The sequence below is a fragment of the Capricornis sumatraensis genome, chromosome 10 (genome assembly GCF_032405125.1).
Source record: "Capricornis sumatraensis isolate serow.1 chromosome 10, serow.2, whole genome shotgun sequence".
Classification (NCBI taxonomy): domain Eukaryota; kingdom Metazoa; phylum Chordata; class Mammalia; order Artiodactyla; family Bovidae; genus Capricornis; species Capricornis sumatraensis.
The window spans coordinates 62,593,707-62,610,779 of record NC_091078.1 but is presented as its reverse complement, the minus strand read 5'-3'; the positions used below and the strand labels follow the sequence as shown (position 1 = coordinate 62,610,779).

Here is a 17,073-nt window from a genome sequence, read left to right as displayed (position 1 = left end):
AGGGTCTGTGGGAGGGTCAGGTAAATGAGCCTGTTTTGAATTCCTGGGAAAACCATTCCAATTACAGGTGCTGTGTTCACCTTCCCTGTGGGAGCACTCTTGCCGGCATTCACCGCAGCCTCTCTTCACAGCCCAAACACTGAGAAGTAGTTGTGTTGAGAGGCTGTCCCCAGCTCGGGAGGCGGGGCCCACAGAACTGGGTCAGGCCCCTCCATGGAGTTCCAGACTCCAAAGTGGGCTGTTTCTCAGAGCATCTGGTTTAGACCTTTTGCTTGGGCTAGAACAGAGGTTCCGATCTCTAATAAGCTTTTGCTTATTTTTTTATCTCCTACCTCATGGGTCTCCTGTTTTAAAAGTTTTGTTTGCCAGACTGCATTTGTTATTCATCTAAAGACAGCATAGTGAGTAGCAGTAAAAAAAGCGATTGATGAGAAGGCTGATATTTTCCTTAGTTTCTGTGATATAATGGCAGATGAAGTAGCTCTTACTGTTTGATGACAATGGCCACAGGCTCGAGGTTCTTTGTTGACTTCTGTTAACTCCCTGGACAGCTGTGCGTGGAGCCCAGGACACAGAGGAGGTTAATATCCAGCTATTGCTAGTGGGTGTGGGGGTGTGGGTTGCCCGGGCCTCTGCATGGCTCCCTTTCCTCGCTCTCACTTTGGGTGAGAGCACACTGGGGGGGGGGCCCGTGGGAAAGGGTGCAGGGAAATGTGGGGAATGAAGTCACAGAGAATCTGGGGTTTGGGCCTGTGACCATGAACCTGGGGTACTTTTTGCCCCAAAATAACTTTTATTGGTCTTTTATTTTTTAAATATTGTATTAATTCCCATTCTGAGTTAATACCTTTTCCTGGAATCCTTTTTTTTTTCTTTTCCAACAGAGTTGGGACCTGGTGCAACAAACACAAAACTACCTGAAACTGCTGCTTTCCATAATTAACAATGATGGTGAGTCCGCCTCGGCCTGCCTCAAGCCAGTGGATGCTCGGGGTGTTCCCAGGTCTTGACAGCACCAGTGTGTGATTATTGGAACCTTTTGCTCTGTGGGAGAAGGATATGGGGATTCGCTTATCATTGGCCGATTTACTCCATGTTCTCAAAACCCTAGAAAACAAAATTATGAACTTCCTACAGTCTGAAGTACACACGGTGTCCTACACTGGGTCAGCTGGCCTTTGAGCTTTGAACCTCAGCCTTTTGTGTGGGGCTACAGTGGCCTCTTCCCATTCAGAAAGTTGAGAGAAAGTCAGTCTTGGCTTTTTCTTGGTCACACACAAGCCCATGGCAGGCCTGTTCTCTGGATGGTGCTCCAGCTGGTTTGACTGTTTTGGTTGAATGAGCCCATGATGCCCAGTGTCCTGGGGCAGTCTGACTGACTTCTCCTTATCAGTCAGGACTTGTGTGAGGTTGCACTTGCTTGAACGATATAACCAAGAAGCCCCAAGAGCAGAGCCAGGAGACAAATAGCAGAAACAGTCTCTCCTTGTCTCATATCCATTGTTTAGTTAGCTCAAAACCAGCAGTCATTTCAGATTTGTCTCCTGCCGCCTTGAATCCTCCAGAAGAGAGACACGGTCTCTGTCCCAGAGCTCACACTCATTGTCTCCATTTGGGTCAAGTGCCCATCCTTAAACTGTGGTGGGGTTGGTGGGACATCCCATGCCTGCACCTGGGGCTAGGCTGTGGTTCTGGGGTAGCCTGGATCTCACCCTAGACCTGGGTGGTGACACATCCCCTTCTCATCAGCCTGTGTTTGCTTTTCTCCTGGGCCACCTGTCCTGTGTCCTGTGTAGACGACAGCGGGCTGCTGGTACACTGTATCTCAGGCTGGGACCGGACCCCCCTCTTCATCTCTCTCCTGCGCCTTTCCTTGTGGGCTGTGAGTACACATGGGCTGGGCTGAGGGTCAGGGAGCCTTCAGGGCCTTCCAGGGTCTACTCTTGGGGAGTGCTGAGCCTATCCCCAGAAGCAGAGAGGATTTGGCCTGAGGGACCTCAGGTGTCCAGAGCAGGAGATGTAAAGTTTGACCATATTCCTGGGCTGTGGGGCAGCCTGGTTGTTCTATGGGTGTGGTTCAGCCCTTGAGGCCAGGAGGGGGCCTCTCTCTGATCTGGACACGTCTCTTCCAGGACGGGCTCATCCACGCGTCCCTGAAGCCCACTGAAATCCTCTACCTCACAGTGGCCTACGACTGGTTCCTCTTTGGGTGAGCCTTCAGGGGACGGACAGCAGGCCGTGGGATGGGGGCAGTGCCTCAGGAACCAAGTGTGTGCGTGGGTGTGGGGGCTCCTGTGACAGGGTCGAAGGTGAAGACAGTCCCATCCCCTTGGGAAGACAGGAGGCACTGGTCAGGCCCCCTGAGGCTGTGGGGCCAGTGCCATGGGCTCTCCCCGTCCTCCTGCCTGCACACTGCTGGCTTTGACTTCCTTGCCTTCTTGTTTCAGGCACATGTTGGTAGATCGACTCAGCAAAGGAGAGGAGGTGGGTACTGCTTACAGTCCACGAGCATGTGTCAGGGCTCCGCAAGCTCTGGCTCCTGTACTCCCAAGAGGGACAGGATGACGGTCTGTTTGGTGTCCACACTTTGGGGGCAGCTCTTTGCCTGGTGTGTGCTGGGGCTGGGCAGCGTGGCAGGAAGAAATCCAGCCCAGCAGCCCCCCACGCTGCACCTCAGTCTCCCACTCTCTCAGGAAGGACAGTTACCTGTGACCTTCCTGTGTCAGTCCTTCTCCCCTCTTTCTCTGCCATCCTTTTTACGGCTGACTTTGTTTTCTGCACTCAGCTTTGGAAGCAATTTACAAGTCGTTCGTGTGCCCCTCACCCTTACAGCTGAAACCCAGAAGCTCTTCCCTGTCCTCTGTCCTCATCACACCCACTCGGCAACTTTAAGCCCTGGGGCCGTCCATGCAAGCAGAGGCCTGCCTGCCCCTCACCACTGGCCCAGGCCCAGTCAGGGGCCCTGGGTCCCTTCCTGTCTGAGCACTGTCCCTCCTTCCTCCTCTCTGCCCTGTCCACACAGCATCCTTTTTGTAGCCTTCGCCTTGTTACTCTTTTTTCACTCTGTTTTCCCTACACGCAGACCTAGAGTCAGACTTGAGTGTGAACCCTAGTCGTGCCACCTATACCTGGGTGATCTTGAAAAGTGTTATTAACCTGGAGTCTCCTGGTGTCTGTCCTGCTGCCTCACAAGGAGAACGAGTCCAGATGCTCAGCGTGGGAGTTGCACGCAGTGCTGTCTCTCTCCACACCCCCACCCCCCATTTTCCTGAAGCATCCTCCTCCCCTCCTGAGGCTGCCTCTTTCTGGGATCTTATCTTGTGCCTTCTTCTTTTGTTCCTCCCTCTCAGCTGCTCCTCTCCCCTTGTAAATCTCTTCTGAGCACTTATCGCATCTGCCAGAACTGCAGAGCTCATAAGCCTGTTCCTCAGAGGCCTCCGTGAACTCTGTCAGAGGCGGTGACTTTGGCACGGAAAGCTGCACACACAATCCCTTGCAGCCTCTCGTTTTGAAACTTGCCGGGTGCCAATGCCGCAGGACCTATTGCCTGCCCACCGCCATGCTGTCCCTCACCAGCAGATTTCACCTGCAGGCCAGATTTCACCTCAGAGACTGGGTAGGGGATGCAGCTGAGCCCAGTGGGTTCTGGATTCAAACCCTGGCTATGTCTCAGCATAAACAAGAGGGTCTCCTCAGCCAGGAGGGCAGGCAGAAGGTGGGCTTTTCTCTTAGCACCCCCTTCCCTCCCTCCTACTTCACACACTCAAGTTACCCATACTTCAAAAACATGCAAAGGGCTAGGACCTGTTAAACAGCATTCTATACCCTTCCTTTGCCTTTGAGATTCTCCGAGTGCATTAGTATATTAAAATCTGAAAAGTCTGTAATGAAAACATCTGTTTCATTTTATGTAACAGGGAATTTCCTGGCAGTCCAGTGGTTAGAACTCTGTGCTCAGGATTCCATGCCTTCGTTGCTGAGGGCCTAGTGTCAATCCTTGGTCAGGGAACTAAAATCCCACAAGCCAAAAAAAAAAAGAAATTATGTAACAAAGTTTTCAAACTGGACTGACCTTGGCGCCTTCCCTCCTCTTTTTGAGGAAATCTTACCAGGCTCTGGGATACTCTGTAGGTGTTTCTCCCAAGTGAGGGGTGGATGGACCACACCTTTCAGAATCACTGCAGAGACAGAGCATTGTGTGCACTTTGCAGAGGCCTGATGGATGTGGGTGCTGGCTGGAAGGAAAGAGAGCATTTGCCTACAGAGACGGGGATGTGGATGTGGGGCCAGAATTCAGGGCCTGCCCCTGCCTTGACCTGCCTCAGACTTCATCCTGACCCTGGTCTCTGAGCAGTGCAATCTATGGGCCTGAACCACACTGTTCCTGGGTATTTCCCCTACGAAATCTGATTCCTTACCCTTCCATGGTGTTCCTGCTGTGTCTTGATGCCTCCAGATCCTCTCTCTCCCAGCTGTCCTTCCCTGTGACCCTCTCTCCTTGGTATTCTCAGGAGAGACTGAGGGGGAGAAGCGGCTGTTATCTTCATCCTTTTCAGTAGCTTGAGAACACATGTGTTGAACTTGAAGATGGTCTGTGTTCTCAGGAAGGAAACATAGTCCCTTCCTTCCTTGCCCAGCCCTGGCATGCCTGCCCGAACTGCTACGCCCTCTCTAGCACCCATTCTGTTTCCACACCAGAATATCTGACAGGGTCCCCATAGTGGGGCTGCTGTCTGGCAGGGGTGACCAGGGTCGTTGGCTGCCCTCTCCTGGGAGTCTAGCCACCTAGATCCTTCTCCCTGGGGAAGACTATCTTCTCATGTGTGCTGCTTTTTGGTCTGTTTCTTAGATTTTTTTCTTCTGCTTCAATTTTTTGAAGCATATCATCTCTGAGGAGTTCTCTGCTCTGAAGACACAGAGGTAAGGAGAGACCTCCTCTTGCTGAAGGCAGGTGTACTGGGAGAGGCCGTGCTATGGCAGGTGGTCTTGCTTGCCATCTTTTCCCCACCCTGCTTCCCTGCATGCTGGGCAGGCTGGCCTTCCGTCCCTGCCTTCCCTCTGAGGGCAGGTAGGGATAACTGGGGAGGGCCAGAGGATAAAGAGGCTCATCTTGTGACTAGGGGTGCAGGGCTCGTTGCTGGAGGGAAGGGATGGGGAAACCCCCAAGCTGCCCTTGCCATCACCTCTGAGGCCAAAGTTCTCCTCCCTGAGTTGCTGCAGAGGTGTGTCTGTGCAGCCCCCCACCACAGAGCAGAGTCTGCTCCCAGTTTGGCACACACAGGGGTCTTGGCCTGGTGATTGCTTTAGGACCCCTGTGAGGGTTGGTGTCTGTGCCGTGTTCCCTCACCTTCCAAATCCAGGCCCCTAATGTGTTGAGCCAGACTTGGCCTCTGAGGGGCCATGCTGACAGGCAGGAAGCAGGCTTTGCTGGTCTCCCAGAAGTGGGCCTTGGCCTTTTGCAACAGGCTAGGTAGGACCTGTCTCCATGAGTTTCCACTGAGTTGGAGCTTCTTTTCCAGGTGGGCAGCATAGTGGGAGACAAAGGATACCCCCAGTCCAATCTGGAGCTCACTGTTCTGGCTTCTGTTTATAGGAGGAAGAGTTTGCCAGCTCGGGATGCAGGCTTCACCGTGGAAGATATCTGCATGCTGAGTGAGTCATGGGCCCCAGCAAACTTTCTCTGTGCATCTTTCTGAGTATGGACTACGTAGGGATTGTTTGTTCTAGAATCTTCTCTCTCCGGTCGTATGGCGTAGAGGAGGTGGGGAATCCCTCATAGGAGAAGATAATGTGCTAACTGATGGTCCTGGCCTCTTTTCAGGGCGGAAGGACCGTGGCAGCACCACCAGCCTTGGCAGTGACTTCTCTCTAGTCATGGAGAGCTCCCCAGGAGCCGCCGGGAGCTTCACCTATGAGACCGTGGAGCTGGTCCCTGCAGGAGCACAGACTCAGGCAGCTTGGTGAGGGCCAGGCTGGCACTGAGCTTGCTAACAGCTGGCAGCCAGGGCTCCAGCTCCAGGGAGCCCCAGGAACAAAGGGGCCCCAACAGTAGGCCTGAGAGCTCAGCTACCTGCCCTGCTGTCTCCACTGGGCCTCAGAGGCCAGCCATCTGGCTGGGGAGGGATGCTGCCACACTGGCCCAAGAGCATCAAGGGCCAGTGCTGTCCGTGGGACAAAGGAAGAAGCTGCAGGGCTGGGCAGACGGGGTGGGGTGAGGGGAGGGTGTTAAAGGAACTTCATGGGGGCACTCCCTTGTATCAATTGCCTGGGAGGTAAGGCCAAGCTTAGAAAAAGAAAAAAGTACTGAGTACGAAATGAAGGTTGCTGATTGGGAGCTCATTTGAGGTTCAGCTCCTTTGAGAATCAGATGACTTTTCTCCCTGGACAAAGGGCCCGAGATTTTGTACAACACTTGGAGGGAGGGGCAGTCCTTAAAACTGTTAGTTCAGAATCTGTTGCCCAGCATGTGCACTGAGGCCAGTAGGTCAGTGTGTGTGAACGGCATAGTCCCTCTGTGAAGACCCAGCTCTCGCGGCCCATGGCCAAGCCCAGGGGAGTGCTGGGTGTGCCCACTCCCATGTGGCATTTTTCCAGTGGAAGTAAAAACTGGGCCCAGAGACTCAGCTCAGGTGAGCAGAGGGTGGGCCTGAGGTGGCCCTTCACCAGCAGCCCTGTCTTCACACCACAGGAGGAAGAGCCACTCCTCCTCTCCACAGAGCATGCTCTGGAACCGGCCACAGCCCTCCGAGGACCGCCTGCCTCCCCACCAGGGACTGGTGGAAGCCAAGTCCTCCAGCTCCTTGTCTTCGAACCATTCTGACAACTTTTTCAGGATGGGTAGCAGTCCCCTGGAGGTCCCCAAGCCCAGGTGAGGAGCTCCAAAGTTCTTCCCTCTTGATATGGCTGGAGTGTGGGATTCCAGGGCACACGGCCTGGTAGGTGGTACATCCAGGAGACCAGAGGGGATTGACAGATTTGCAGGCTCACCCACTTTAGGAGGTACAGAGTGAAAGCAGGTTCACGGAGCAGTCTGAGACTCCTCCTTCCTGAAGCCCTGGCCAATGGGGAGTCGAGAAGGTGGAGCAGTTGCGATGTGATGGGCAGGGAGTTGGGGCTGCCACCACCTGCTGCCTTTGCTAGGTCTCAGCCCCTGTGAATGCCACATTCTGATTAAAGAGATGGAGCTGGATCCTCTTGAGTTGCTTCTGGTTCTCCCATTCCTTGTCTGAATTGGTGGGCCATGGAAGAGAATGGCCAGTAGGGCGTCAGGCTAGATGTGTGTAGCTGGGGCAAACCTCACGAGACTGTACACGCAGCAGGAGAGCAACTCAGCCAGGACGGACAGGTGGGCCTGGAATGTGCTGCAGAAATCATGTTTCTCTGGTGAGATTAAAGCTGAGCACCGGGCAGGCTTAGGATTGAGGGATGGCCTGCCATTTGGGGAAAGGATTTCCTCACTGACCTCATACCTTCCATGTCATAGCCAGGGAAGAAACCCTGTGATTTATTTTGTTTTCTAAAGCCTTGAGAATGTCTGGTTCATCTCTAAAGAACAAAGCAGTGTGAGACTGAAGAGGTCCTTAACAAATGCCAGGGAGAAAAGACCTTTAGCAGAAAGATCATAAGTGTTAAAGTCCACTCCAGATTCAAGCCCAGCTTTGTCAGGTTTTCCAGAATTTCAGGTCTTTCCTTGTAGCAGACATGTTACCAAAGAGGAAACTGAGCCCAAAGGTGGCAAACTTATTATATAAGGAAAGACCTGAAACTTTGGAAAATCTCTTTCCTTCGCCATCCTCTGGTTTTTCCTTTCTGGGCAAAGACAGACAATGGAGGGAGGTGGGGAAGAGCACCCTCCCCTCGCAGGCTGAGCGGGTCAGCTCTAGGCAAGTAGGAGCTGCATTGTCCAGAGGGGTCACCTGAAGGTGAGCCCTTCAATTCTGAGCACTGCCATGTCGGCCAGTGCTGTAGCTGAGTCTGGTAAACAAAGGCCACAACCCCTCTGTCCCCACGGGTTGGTGGAAGCAGCTGAGCAGAGGTGGCACCCAGAAGATAAGCCCCCTAGCTGTGCTCGCTCACATCCTTGGTGCCGCCCCATGTCCGTGTCAGCTTTTCCTCAGGGCTGCTGTGGGGCTGCTGTGGCATGGTGTGACCCTCACTCTTGCGGGCTGGAGCTCCTGTTCACCATCCCTCCTTTTCTGCCTGTGCAACATTGCTGGACAACTAGGAAGGAAACCAGAAGATTCCCCTAGTCTCCTGGGTCCTCCTGGTCTTAAGTGTCCACTTGTTAGGGCTCCCCTACTGAGGCAGCACCCCACCACTCACCTTAGCTCTTAATCATTTTCTTCTTCCTGACATTCATTCCAATTTTGTGGTCATTTCCCTCTCTCCCCGGTGGTTATCCACCTGCACTGGGCTCAAATGCTATGGCTGGTCCAGGATGGTCCAGAAGGCTGAGGAGAATCGGGGGTGTCCTCCTGAACTTGGGACCCTGTGAACTGGGGCCTGGTGGAGGAGGCTGGAATAACTGGTCCAAAATGGGGCACAAGGCCTTGGAGAGGCATGGGGTGGACTACTGTGTGGTTTCTGATGGCTCTGCTGGGCTGTTCTGGCAGTGCTTGCTTGTAGCCAGGCTGGACTGGCTACAGGCTGGGCTAGGAGACAGTTCCTGATTGGATACTTGTTTGCCAGGGGTCTTGAAAGACTAGATTCTGATTTAGAGCATTCTAATTATAATTATATATCTCCATTAACATGAAAATTAATTTAGTCCTTCTTATCTTAAAGTGCCTAAGGGATCCTGTCATTAGCTTTCCTGCTACTCTTAGGTAACAATAACCAATCAGCTTTTTAATGCAGCAGGAGGAACTGTGTGGAAAGCTATGTGTGACAGCCGAAATTCCCCTAATAATATGAATTCTCTGGGTTTCATATGCTGCAGAGTCCTAAATTCTACCAGTGTATCTCTTTTTTTTTTTAATTAAATTTTTTTTTATTTTTAATTGGAGGATAGTTACTTTGCAGTGCTGTGCTGGTTTCTCCCATACTGCCATGTGTGAGCCAGGTGTAAGTGTACACCAGGCTGAGCTCCCTGTGCGATACAGCAGCTTGCCACTAGCTGCCTGTTTTACACGTGGTAATGTATGTGTTTCAGTGTTAGTCTCTCAGTTCATCCCACCCTCTCCTCCCCACCCACATCCCACCATGTCCATATTAGCATATCTCCTTTAAGGTAGGACTGCTGGCAAAGAAACTGGGGGAGCTTTGTCCAAAGTTAAGAAATAGGTGTCGGGTTAGTAAGAAGGTTCTGTGGGGTGCTGATTCTTATCCAGTCCCAACCCCATACCCGTCACTGGCAAGACTGCTGGCCCTTTTGTGTCCTTAGTTGTCACTACAGTAGCTTCTGAGTTGTGTTTCTGGACCACTGTTAAATCTCTCATCATCTGCAGGGCTGGGCTGGCAAGAGGCAGGACGCCTCGCTGAGGCCTGGTCAGTAAGGTGCCCCTCTCCGTATGGTCTTGGTCTCTGCTCCAGGGTCAGACATCTCGGGGGCCGGGGATTGCTAGCACTATACATGCCTAGGGTGGGAGGATGCTATCACTGAGCCCAGCTGGAGGCCAAGCTGCCTGAAGAGCAGATGAACTTGCCTGAGTGACATCCAGCAGCTTGGTTGAATAGCTGAGTGACAACATAGGCACCAACTCTGCTACCCAGATAGCTGCCCCTCCCCCATCCTTCCCCACCTACTGACTGCTTGTTACAAGCAATGTGCTGTGTTCCTGGCTGTGTTTAATGAGGTGGGAAAACCAGGTTGCTTTCTGTGACACATAGGGTTCCTGTCCCATGTTTAATGGGTTCTCACTTGGGGCTACAGGTCCAGACCAGGGATGAGTGGTGAGGAGCATTAAGGCATTGCCAGCTTGAGACTGAGATGGATAAGAGAAAACTTGGAGCCTCAAAAAACTTCTCCTTGGGTTGCTGCATGAATGCAGAGGTCCCTGGTTCACACACATAGACACACATAGCAATGCTTGAAGTCCAGGCTGGGGGAAACTTGATGATCTTTCAAATGTGATAAATCTTGTCCTAGCTGTTGCTGAGGTCAAACACTTCCTTTCTGAGCTCATTTTTTTCATCCCATCGTTAAAGTAGGAATAGTGATCTTTGTCTTCATGAGTTTGGGTTTAAGTGAGGTGACCTTAGAAGCACTGTCAGCTCTACCATTTTCCAGTTTGAGGATGGCTTGGCCCGATGTCCCCTCCAGTCCTGTAGGTAGATGGGTGGAAGTGGATGCTGTGTGTGTACTTGAGTTAAGGTGTAGGGCAGAAGGGCATGGGGCTTATTAAAGCTGCTTGTATTACCTGTGCACTGGGGCTAACTTGAAGGTTTTCCCTCCTTTCACTTGGCAGGTGCAGTTTCTTCCTTCTGGTGACTGTTTCCTGTCATCTTTAGGGTGTCCCCTCTTGCCAGCTAATTTAAATTGGCACTTAGGAGCACCTCTGTGCTTTGTACAGCTCCTTGCTCTCAAACCCAGAAACTCAGTGGTTATGTTACTTTGCAACCCTTCCTTTGACAAAAGCCTCAAATAGAAAGGTTCATTTGGAGCCTGTGTACTCAACTCTTGGAAAAGATGCAGAAGATGGTTGGCTGCTTGCTGAGATTACTTTGTGACCCCTGGGATCATGCGTCCTGTTGCTGTTTCTGCTGCCTACTCCATGCCACAGCTGTCCCCTGGCTGCTTCAAGCATGGCTCTTGCCTGGTGCTGCTGCCTGCTGGACAGGGCAAGTACAGGGAAGGCAGCCTTAGAAGACCAGGAGCCCTTGCTAGGAACCTGTCTGTAAGCACATTCTACCTGGCTGTCTTTTTCCCATTGGAAATGTGAGTCTGTGATAGCCCTGGGGAGTGGAGTTAGGAACGTGGAAACCCCCACGTTCCCTGTTCTAGAAGTCCCTCATCTTCCCCAGCCTCCTCTACTTCACGTTAGTTTTGTTCCCTCAACACTTTGCTGTTTAACAACTGTTTTCCCAAAAACTGGAAAAGAATGTCTATCTTAAACTTGGAGCAATAGATGAGGTTTGTGGAGCCAGGCTGACCTCAAGAGGGGTTGCACCAACATGAGAACCCCAGCATGACCCAGAGGAGGCACAGGACCGGCCCCCAGCTGTGGCCTGCAGCTTGCTCTTACGTGTAGTCAGCTGTTTGATTTATAAATGGTTAAGGATCACCAAAGATGCAGCATCTGGCCACCAAGCATCTCCACCTAGGAAGAAGGAAGCCTGCTCCGTCATCGCCAGGGCTTCCGGCAGGCAGCCCATCCTGTCCTCATCCACGTCCTGTTGCCACACACCTCCAGGGTAGACCAGGAGCAAGGAATATGGCAAGTCTCTGTTGCAGAAGACTCCATCTGTTTTCCCTGGTCTCAAGGTGATTCTGTTGTATGACAAATCTGTAATCAAACTTGGCTCTAAAAAATAAAAATCTCTTCTTGTACACACTAACTGTTTTGGAGCCTTGGGCGAGTGTCTTTCTCTGCCTGGGCTGCCATTTCCCTGCCTCTAAGATGAAGATGGCTTAGGATCAGCAGAGATGTAGCGCTGGCCAGAGCTGCACTCAGTTTGGCCACTGCTTGCGGATAAAGCTGGCCTGGGGACCCAGGGGTGCTGTCACCTCAGTCTAGGAGCCCTCTACACCAGCCAGCTGGGTGGGCCAAGGTCAGTTCATTTTTCAGTTCTCCACTCCCTATACCACGATTCATGCTTCTGCTCTGTTTCTGGGTCCCTCAGGAACACCTGCTGTTCTTGAATTAAAGGATAAAGGGTCAGGCATCAAACATGATATACCTCTGGGGACAGGGACCTGGTGTCACTGATGGAAGGGCCTTGTTTGATGTTTCCCCATCTCCTCCCCTCCTCCCCCACCAGCTGGGCCACTGTCCAGAGACAGCAGAGAAGGCTTGGCTGTGAGTGGGGAGCTGGTGGCAGTGGTATATTCCCAGTGCAGCTTTCCTTTCCCCACATCCCGCAAACCTCTATTTGAAAAAGGTCTGATGAAGCTGTCAAGTTGGCTGCCGGATTCATCCCTCCCCTCTGGGCATACAGTGAGTTTGCTGGGTTGATGCTTGTGAATACAAACTTTGGCTCCTGGAAGGCACTGCAGAGGAAGAGGGTGGGGCTCAGGGCACCCATCTAGGTCACCACGTCCACCATCCCCAGGAGACTCCTCTCATCTCTGTGATAGGACCTCAGTGATCCTGGGCTCCGCGTTGCCCACCCTGCCATTCTCCGTGCCAGGCGTGTGAGGTGATCCTGTCTCGCTGGCTCCTGGAGCATTCAGTCTTGCTCCCCTCCTTGTGGTGCTGTTAAGATCTTGCTTGTTTTGTCAAGCAGAGCAGGCATGCGCTGGTTCCTGGCTTTGGTTGCTTGCTCACCTTTGTCACCATGCTTTGCTCTTGTTCTTTTGTTCCTATAAATCTTTGCATGAAGTATTTGTCCTCACAGCTGAGCCTTCCTTATGGTCTTGACTCTTCTTTCTTGGTCATAAGCTGTGCAGCAGTTTTTGCACTTTGGGAGAAAGTGGTTGACTCTACAGATGCTCTTCCAGTAGGCCCCTGTGGCCAGGTCCCAGGGCCACCATAGCCCTACCCCAACCCCGACTCTTCCAGGGCCTCCCCTGTCAGGCATATGACTGACTACATCATCTCCCCTCTCTCCTCTTTGCCCCAGATCAGTGGACCATCCCCTGCCCGGATCCTCTCTCTCCACAGACTTTGGCAGCTGGCAGATGGTAACAGGCTGTGGCAGTATTCAGGAACGGGCTGTCCTGCACACAGACTCCTCTCTCCCTTTCAGCTTCCCGGATGAGCTCCCTAACAATTGTCTGTAAGTGTCTTGCTTGAGAAGACAGGATGCCCCTTCCCCCGCCTGTGTCAGAAGCTGGCAAGCAGTCGAGTGCTGGCCAGGAATGAGGTGGCAGCTGGCCCGAGGGAGCTGGCCTGGGCTCCCTGCCCCTCCTGAATGTCTCCACTAAGTATACCTCACTGGTCCTGCACCCTGAGGTGTGAAAGGGGCTGATGGGCTGCTCAGGAAGGGTGCTGGAATGTGTTCACTCTCCCCGGCCTCAGAAACCCATCCATGGATGTCTTGGGGCACACCCTTAGGGAAAGCTGGCTGGACTCTAACTATAGAAGATGCTATTTCAGTCCAAGGCTTTGCCTGACATGAGAATCCTTTGAAAGCGGAACAGTGGGGTAGTGAAGGTAGGTGTATGGTGGAGACAGAGCCAGAATGGAGCTGGGTTAGCCCAAGGGCTGTGCTCCCAAGCAGAACCGAGGGTTCCTTGCTGTTCCCTGCCCCCTTTTGTCATCTGCTTTTGCCTCTGGTCAGGAAAGAAAATTGGACGGGAATACTAAAGCCCACGCCTATAAACTCCTCTCCCTCCAAGGCTCCAGTACTGGGCCTCCAACTCAAGCAGTACATCTACTTGAGCAGCTGCCTCTGAGGCTGCCCTGCCCCCTTCCTGCTCTGCTGTTTGACGGATGTCAGATGGCAGGGAGCCTCCGGTGGCCTGGGGAGCAGGATCTGCTTCTTGACTGTGGCTGCCTGAGGACCTTCAACTCCCTCCCCACTACTGCCCCCGACATGGACTGAATGAACTTCAGGTGCTGGGTGGTCGTCACCACCTTCAGGATCAGCTCATACCCTCCAGTGCTGACAGGTTGGAGGCAGGTTGCCTTTGGGAGCTGAGACAGATTCTGCCTAGGGCAGGCAGGGGCCAGACCTTGGGATTCCCGGATGGTCCTCACAAGCCCTGGCCTTGCAGCTCAGGAGTAGCCCAAGGACTTCAAAGGCCTCTAGGGCTTGACACAGCTTTCTCTATAGCCACTCCCTTAAGCCAGAAATAAGATCTCTTAGAAAAATTAGACATAGTTCTCTTCGTGTTTCCGTAGGCTCTTGCTATTTAGAGCCGGAGGAAGCTGACATCTCTGCCCCTGCATAATAGCACCCTCACTTACCTGGCATTAGCCACTGAAATGGACAGCTTCAGCCCTGGATCCTGTAATTAATGCCTTAGGTAGTTCTCTGTGCTCCTAGCCATTCCTCAGGTTCTGGGTGGTTCCCAGAGGAGGGCTAGGTTCTCCATGATCCCATGGCCTCTGAGATTGCAGGGTGGGCATGGGCTCAAGGTTGATGACTGGTGAGATCACATAGTATGTTGGTTCAGTGCTTTGGCTTTGGTGTCTGAAAGAAATAGAATCCAAATCTCAGCTGTTAGGTTTACAAGTTCTGTCTTGGGGTTGAACCCTTGACTGCGGTGAGCCTGCTAGCTCATGTCTTGAGAGGGAATGACACTGTAGTAGCTCTGCCCACCTTGTGTCCTCAAGCAGATCACATATCCTCTCTGGGCTCCAGCTATCTTGTTTCTAAAAGAGGTTGTGATCTTTCCCCTTTCTGCCTCCCAAAATAGGGGGCAGTGAGAATGGACCTTCAGATAGTCCCTGTGAATATGAACTACTACTCTGAATTTCTCCTGGTTATATGCTCTAAGGGAAAGCTAAAGAGGCACACATGGTCTCCAGCCTATGTGAAAACTAATTAGGAAGTAAAGAAGATCTAGGGCCACGAATCTCCCCCACATGCCAAGAGAGACTTGGGAGTTGTTCATGGTATTGCAGGAGTCCAGGACCAGCCTCATTTCTTTGTGCTGCCGCTACAGTTATTTGACTTTTCTTCACCCTAGAACCTGCTGCTGCTTCTGCTATTGCTGGTATTTCTCTCTCTCTGTCACACACACATATAAGCACACATACACACCCCCCACTCCCACCAGTCTGCTTTTCCTGGGTCTGCTGCCTCCATACTTAAGCCCTGGACTGTCATTTATCCTCATACTTCCATGGGCTCCCCAGGCCCCAGGTACAAGTCATTTGGGCTTGGGAATTGGGGATATTGCTGCTGCTTCTGGCAGATTCACAGGAGGAATTACCCAGGCGTTGGTCTCTTAGGGGAAATTTTGGAGGGAGTTGGTGTTCAGGGCTGGTCTTGCTGCTTAGGTGGATAGGAACATGAGGGCTCATCTCATGTAGGTCTGTGACTTTTTCCCTAATTCCATCCCTCCTGCCCCTAGACATAACTTTGAGTCCAGAGGTTGTGTGGTTGGTACCTCAGCCATTTTCTATGAATGACCCTTCAGGTTATCAGATAGCCTCATGTGAAATTCACACTTTTTGTTACCCTTCTTGACTTGTGATAAGTACCTGTAGAGGCCAGGAAAGGAAAAGTAGATAGAATCAGAACGGAAATCCTGCTAGAAAAGCCAGCCCCTTCCTAGACATTTCCCTGGGGACTGCAGTGACTAAAGGTGAGGGCTCTGGCCTCTCCAGGTAGAAACAGCAGCCTGAGGGAGAGTTTAAGATGGGAACAGGACTGAACCACAAGGGCAACATGGCCAGGGGCAGATGCTGGCCTTGTACTGGCTAATGCAGAAGGATAGGCAGTGGGGCGTAAGGATGAGGATGATGGATCCTGCCCCGGGATAATGCATTAATTCTCTCTTTCCCTCCCTCCCCACAGACTTACAGCCCTGAGTGAACGGGAGACCCGGCTACAGGAGGTGCGCTCAGCCTTCTTGGCTGCGTATAGCAGCACAGTGGGGCTCCGTGCAGCAGCCCCCAGTCCCTCTGGTGCCATCGGTGGCCTGCTGGAGCAGTTTGTCCGTGGCGTTGGACTCCGGGGCACCAGCAGCAGCACCTTATGAAGCAGCCAGCCCACGACAGCTTCCTGATCCTCTCTCACCTGAGCAGAATCAAAGCCATGCCCAGCCAAGGGGTGCTTCAAGGTCGAGGGGAAACTTCCCTTCACCATCACGCACATGGCAGCCCTGAAGCTGAGCAGGACCGAGGATGGGGTTCTCCCACCCCCAGCTTCCTGACTGGTGTCTGCCGACCCACTTGTCACTGCCTCCCACCCATCTTAGTCTTTGCCAGGATTCCTGTCAACTCAGAACTGTGTAGTGTTTCCCTGGGGCTTTGGGGGAGGTTGAGACTTCACAAAAGACCTCCACTTTCCATTCTTGTCTCCTGGGGAGGAGGGGTCACCTGCACTGAAAATGAGGCAGTTTTAACACAGATCACAAAATGAAATCAAAGTCTTTTTGAACAGCTATTTTCTTGCATCATTTGGTTGCTGTCTTTGTGAAGTTAATTAGAAGGTTCTCACTTTCCTTCCTTTTGCTAGAAGGGGTTTTTATAGGGGGGATGGAGGAACATAGGAAGCAGGAAGAGACTGGAGACTTGGATATGCCTCTTAATTCATGAGCCATGAGAGTATCCAGTGAGATGGCAACACATAGCAACAGGCTGTTAAGGTGGGAACAGTGGCCCTCAGGCCTGAATGGGCCCCAGTCACTTGGGGAGCCTGTTTATTCATGCAGATTTCCAGGGCTGCCTGAAAGTTGGACTTGAAGTTGCTGAGATCTTCATTAAGCTGGGAAAAGGGGTGGGGGGAATCTTTTTTTTGTTTGTTTTTTGGCTATGCCCTGGGATCTTAGTTCCCTGGCTGGGGACTGAACCTGCATCCTCGGCAGTGAAAGCATGGGGATTCCTAACCATTGGACCACCAGGGAATTCCCAAATAATCTTTATTATTAAAAGTTCAGCAGACAGTCTGGTTCTGGTACAGGTGACCTGCAGGCCCTGCATTTGGTGAGGGATTGGCTTCCAGGGCCTTGAAGGCAGTAGATAATATGGGAAGGGTGAACCTGGCTGACCACCACCCTCATTTACTGTGTGATCTGCAGTGAGTTGTATCTTCCCAGAGTGTGTCTTCATCTCTAACACCATGAAGTCATGTGGGTTCAAAGCCATGGACAAAAGGTTTTGCACAGTGCACCATTTACTGACCTCTGACTCAACACAGAAGAGGTCATTAGTGTGAGTGCCCAGAAGAGGGAAATAATACCAATGAACACTTTTTGAGCATTTACTGTGTATAATCCCCTATGTTAAATCCTGTTTGTAGGTTATCTTGATGAAATTTTACAACACCCCAAGTCTGTGCTATTATGGCCGTTCTTACCAG

General features: G+C 52.1%; 1 protein-coding gene across 11 annotated transcripts in view; it reads left to right on the top strand.

Annotated features, from left to right (window-relative positions):
• Positions 1 to 16,417, top strand: part of MTMR14 (myotubularin related protein 14) — a 44,134-nt gene extending 27,717 nt beyond the window's left edge. For 5 of the 11 annotated variants that reach the window (XM_068982492.1, XM_068982485.1, XM_068982486.1 and 2 more), the window contains 10 exons: positions 885 to 951; positions 1,797 to 1,882; positions 2,133 to 2,209; positions 2,448 to 2,484; positions 4,850 to 4,920; positions 5,594 to 5,652; positions 5,822 to 5,960; positions 6,689 to 6,868; positions 12,721 to 12,876; positions 15,568 to 16,417. In XM_068982492.1, coding sequence (XP_068838593.1) covers positions 885 to 951; positions 1,797 to 1,882; positions 2,133 to 2,209; positions 2,448 to 2,484; positions 4,850 to 4,920; positions 5,594 to 5,652; positions 5,822 to 5,960; positions 6,689 to 6,868; positions 12,721 to 12,876; positions 15,568 to 15,751 — 1,056 coding nt within the window. In that variant the 3' untranslated portion in view covers positions 15,752 to 16,417. Of the gene's footprint in view, positions 1 to 884; positions 952 to 1,796; positions 1,883 to 2,132; positions 2,210 to 2,447; positions 2,485 to 4,849; positions 4,921 to 5,593; positions 5,653 to 5,821; positions 5,961 to 6,688; positions 6,869 to 10,406; positions 11,350 to 12,720; positions 12,877 to 15,567 lie in introns of those variants that run through there. The other 6 variants (XM_068982494.1, XM_068982488.1, XM_068982491.1 and 3 more) reach the window with 3 other exon arrangements.
• Positions 16,418 to 17,073: the final 656 nt, after the last annotated feature.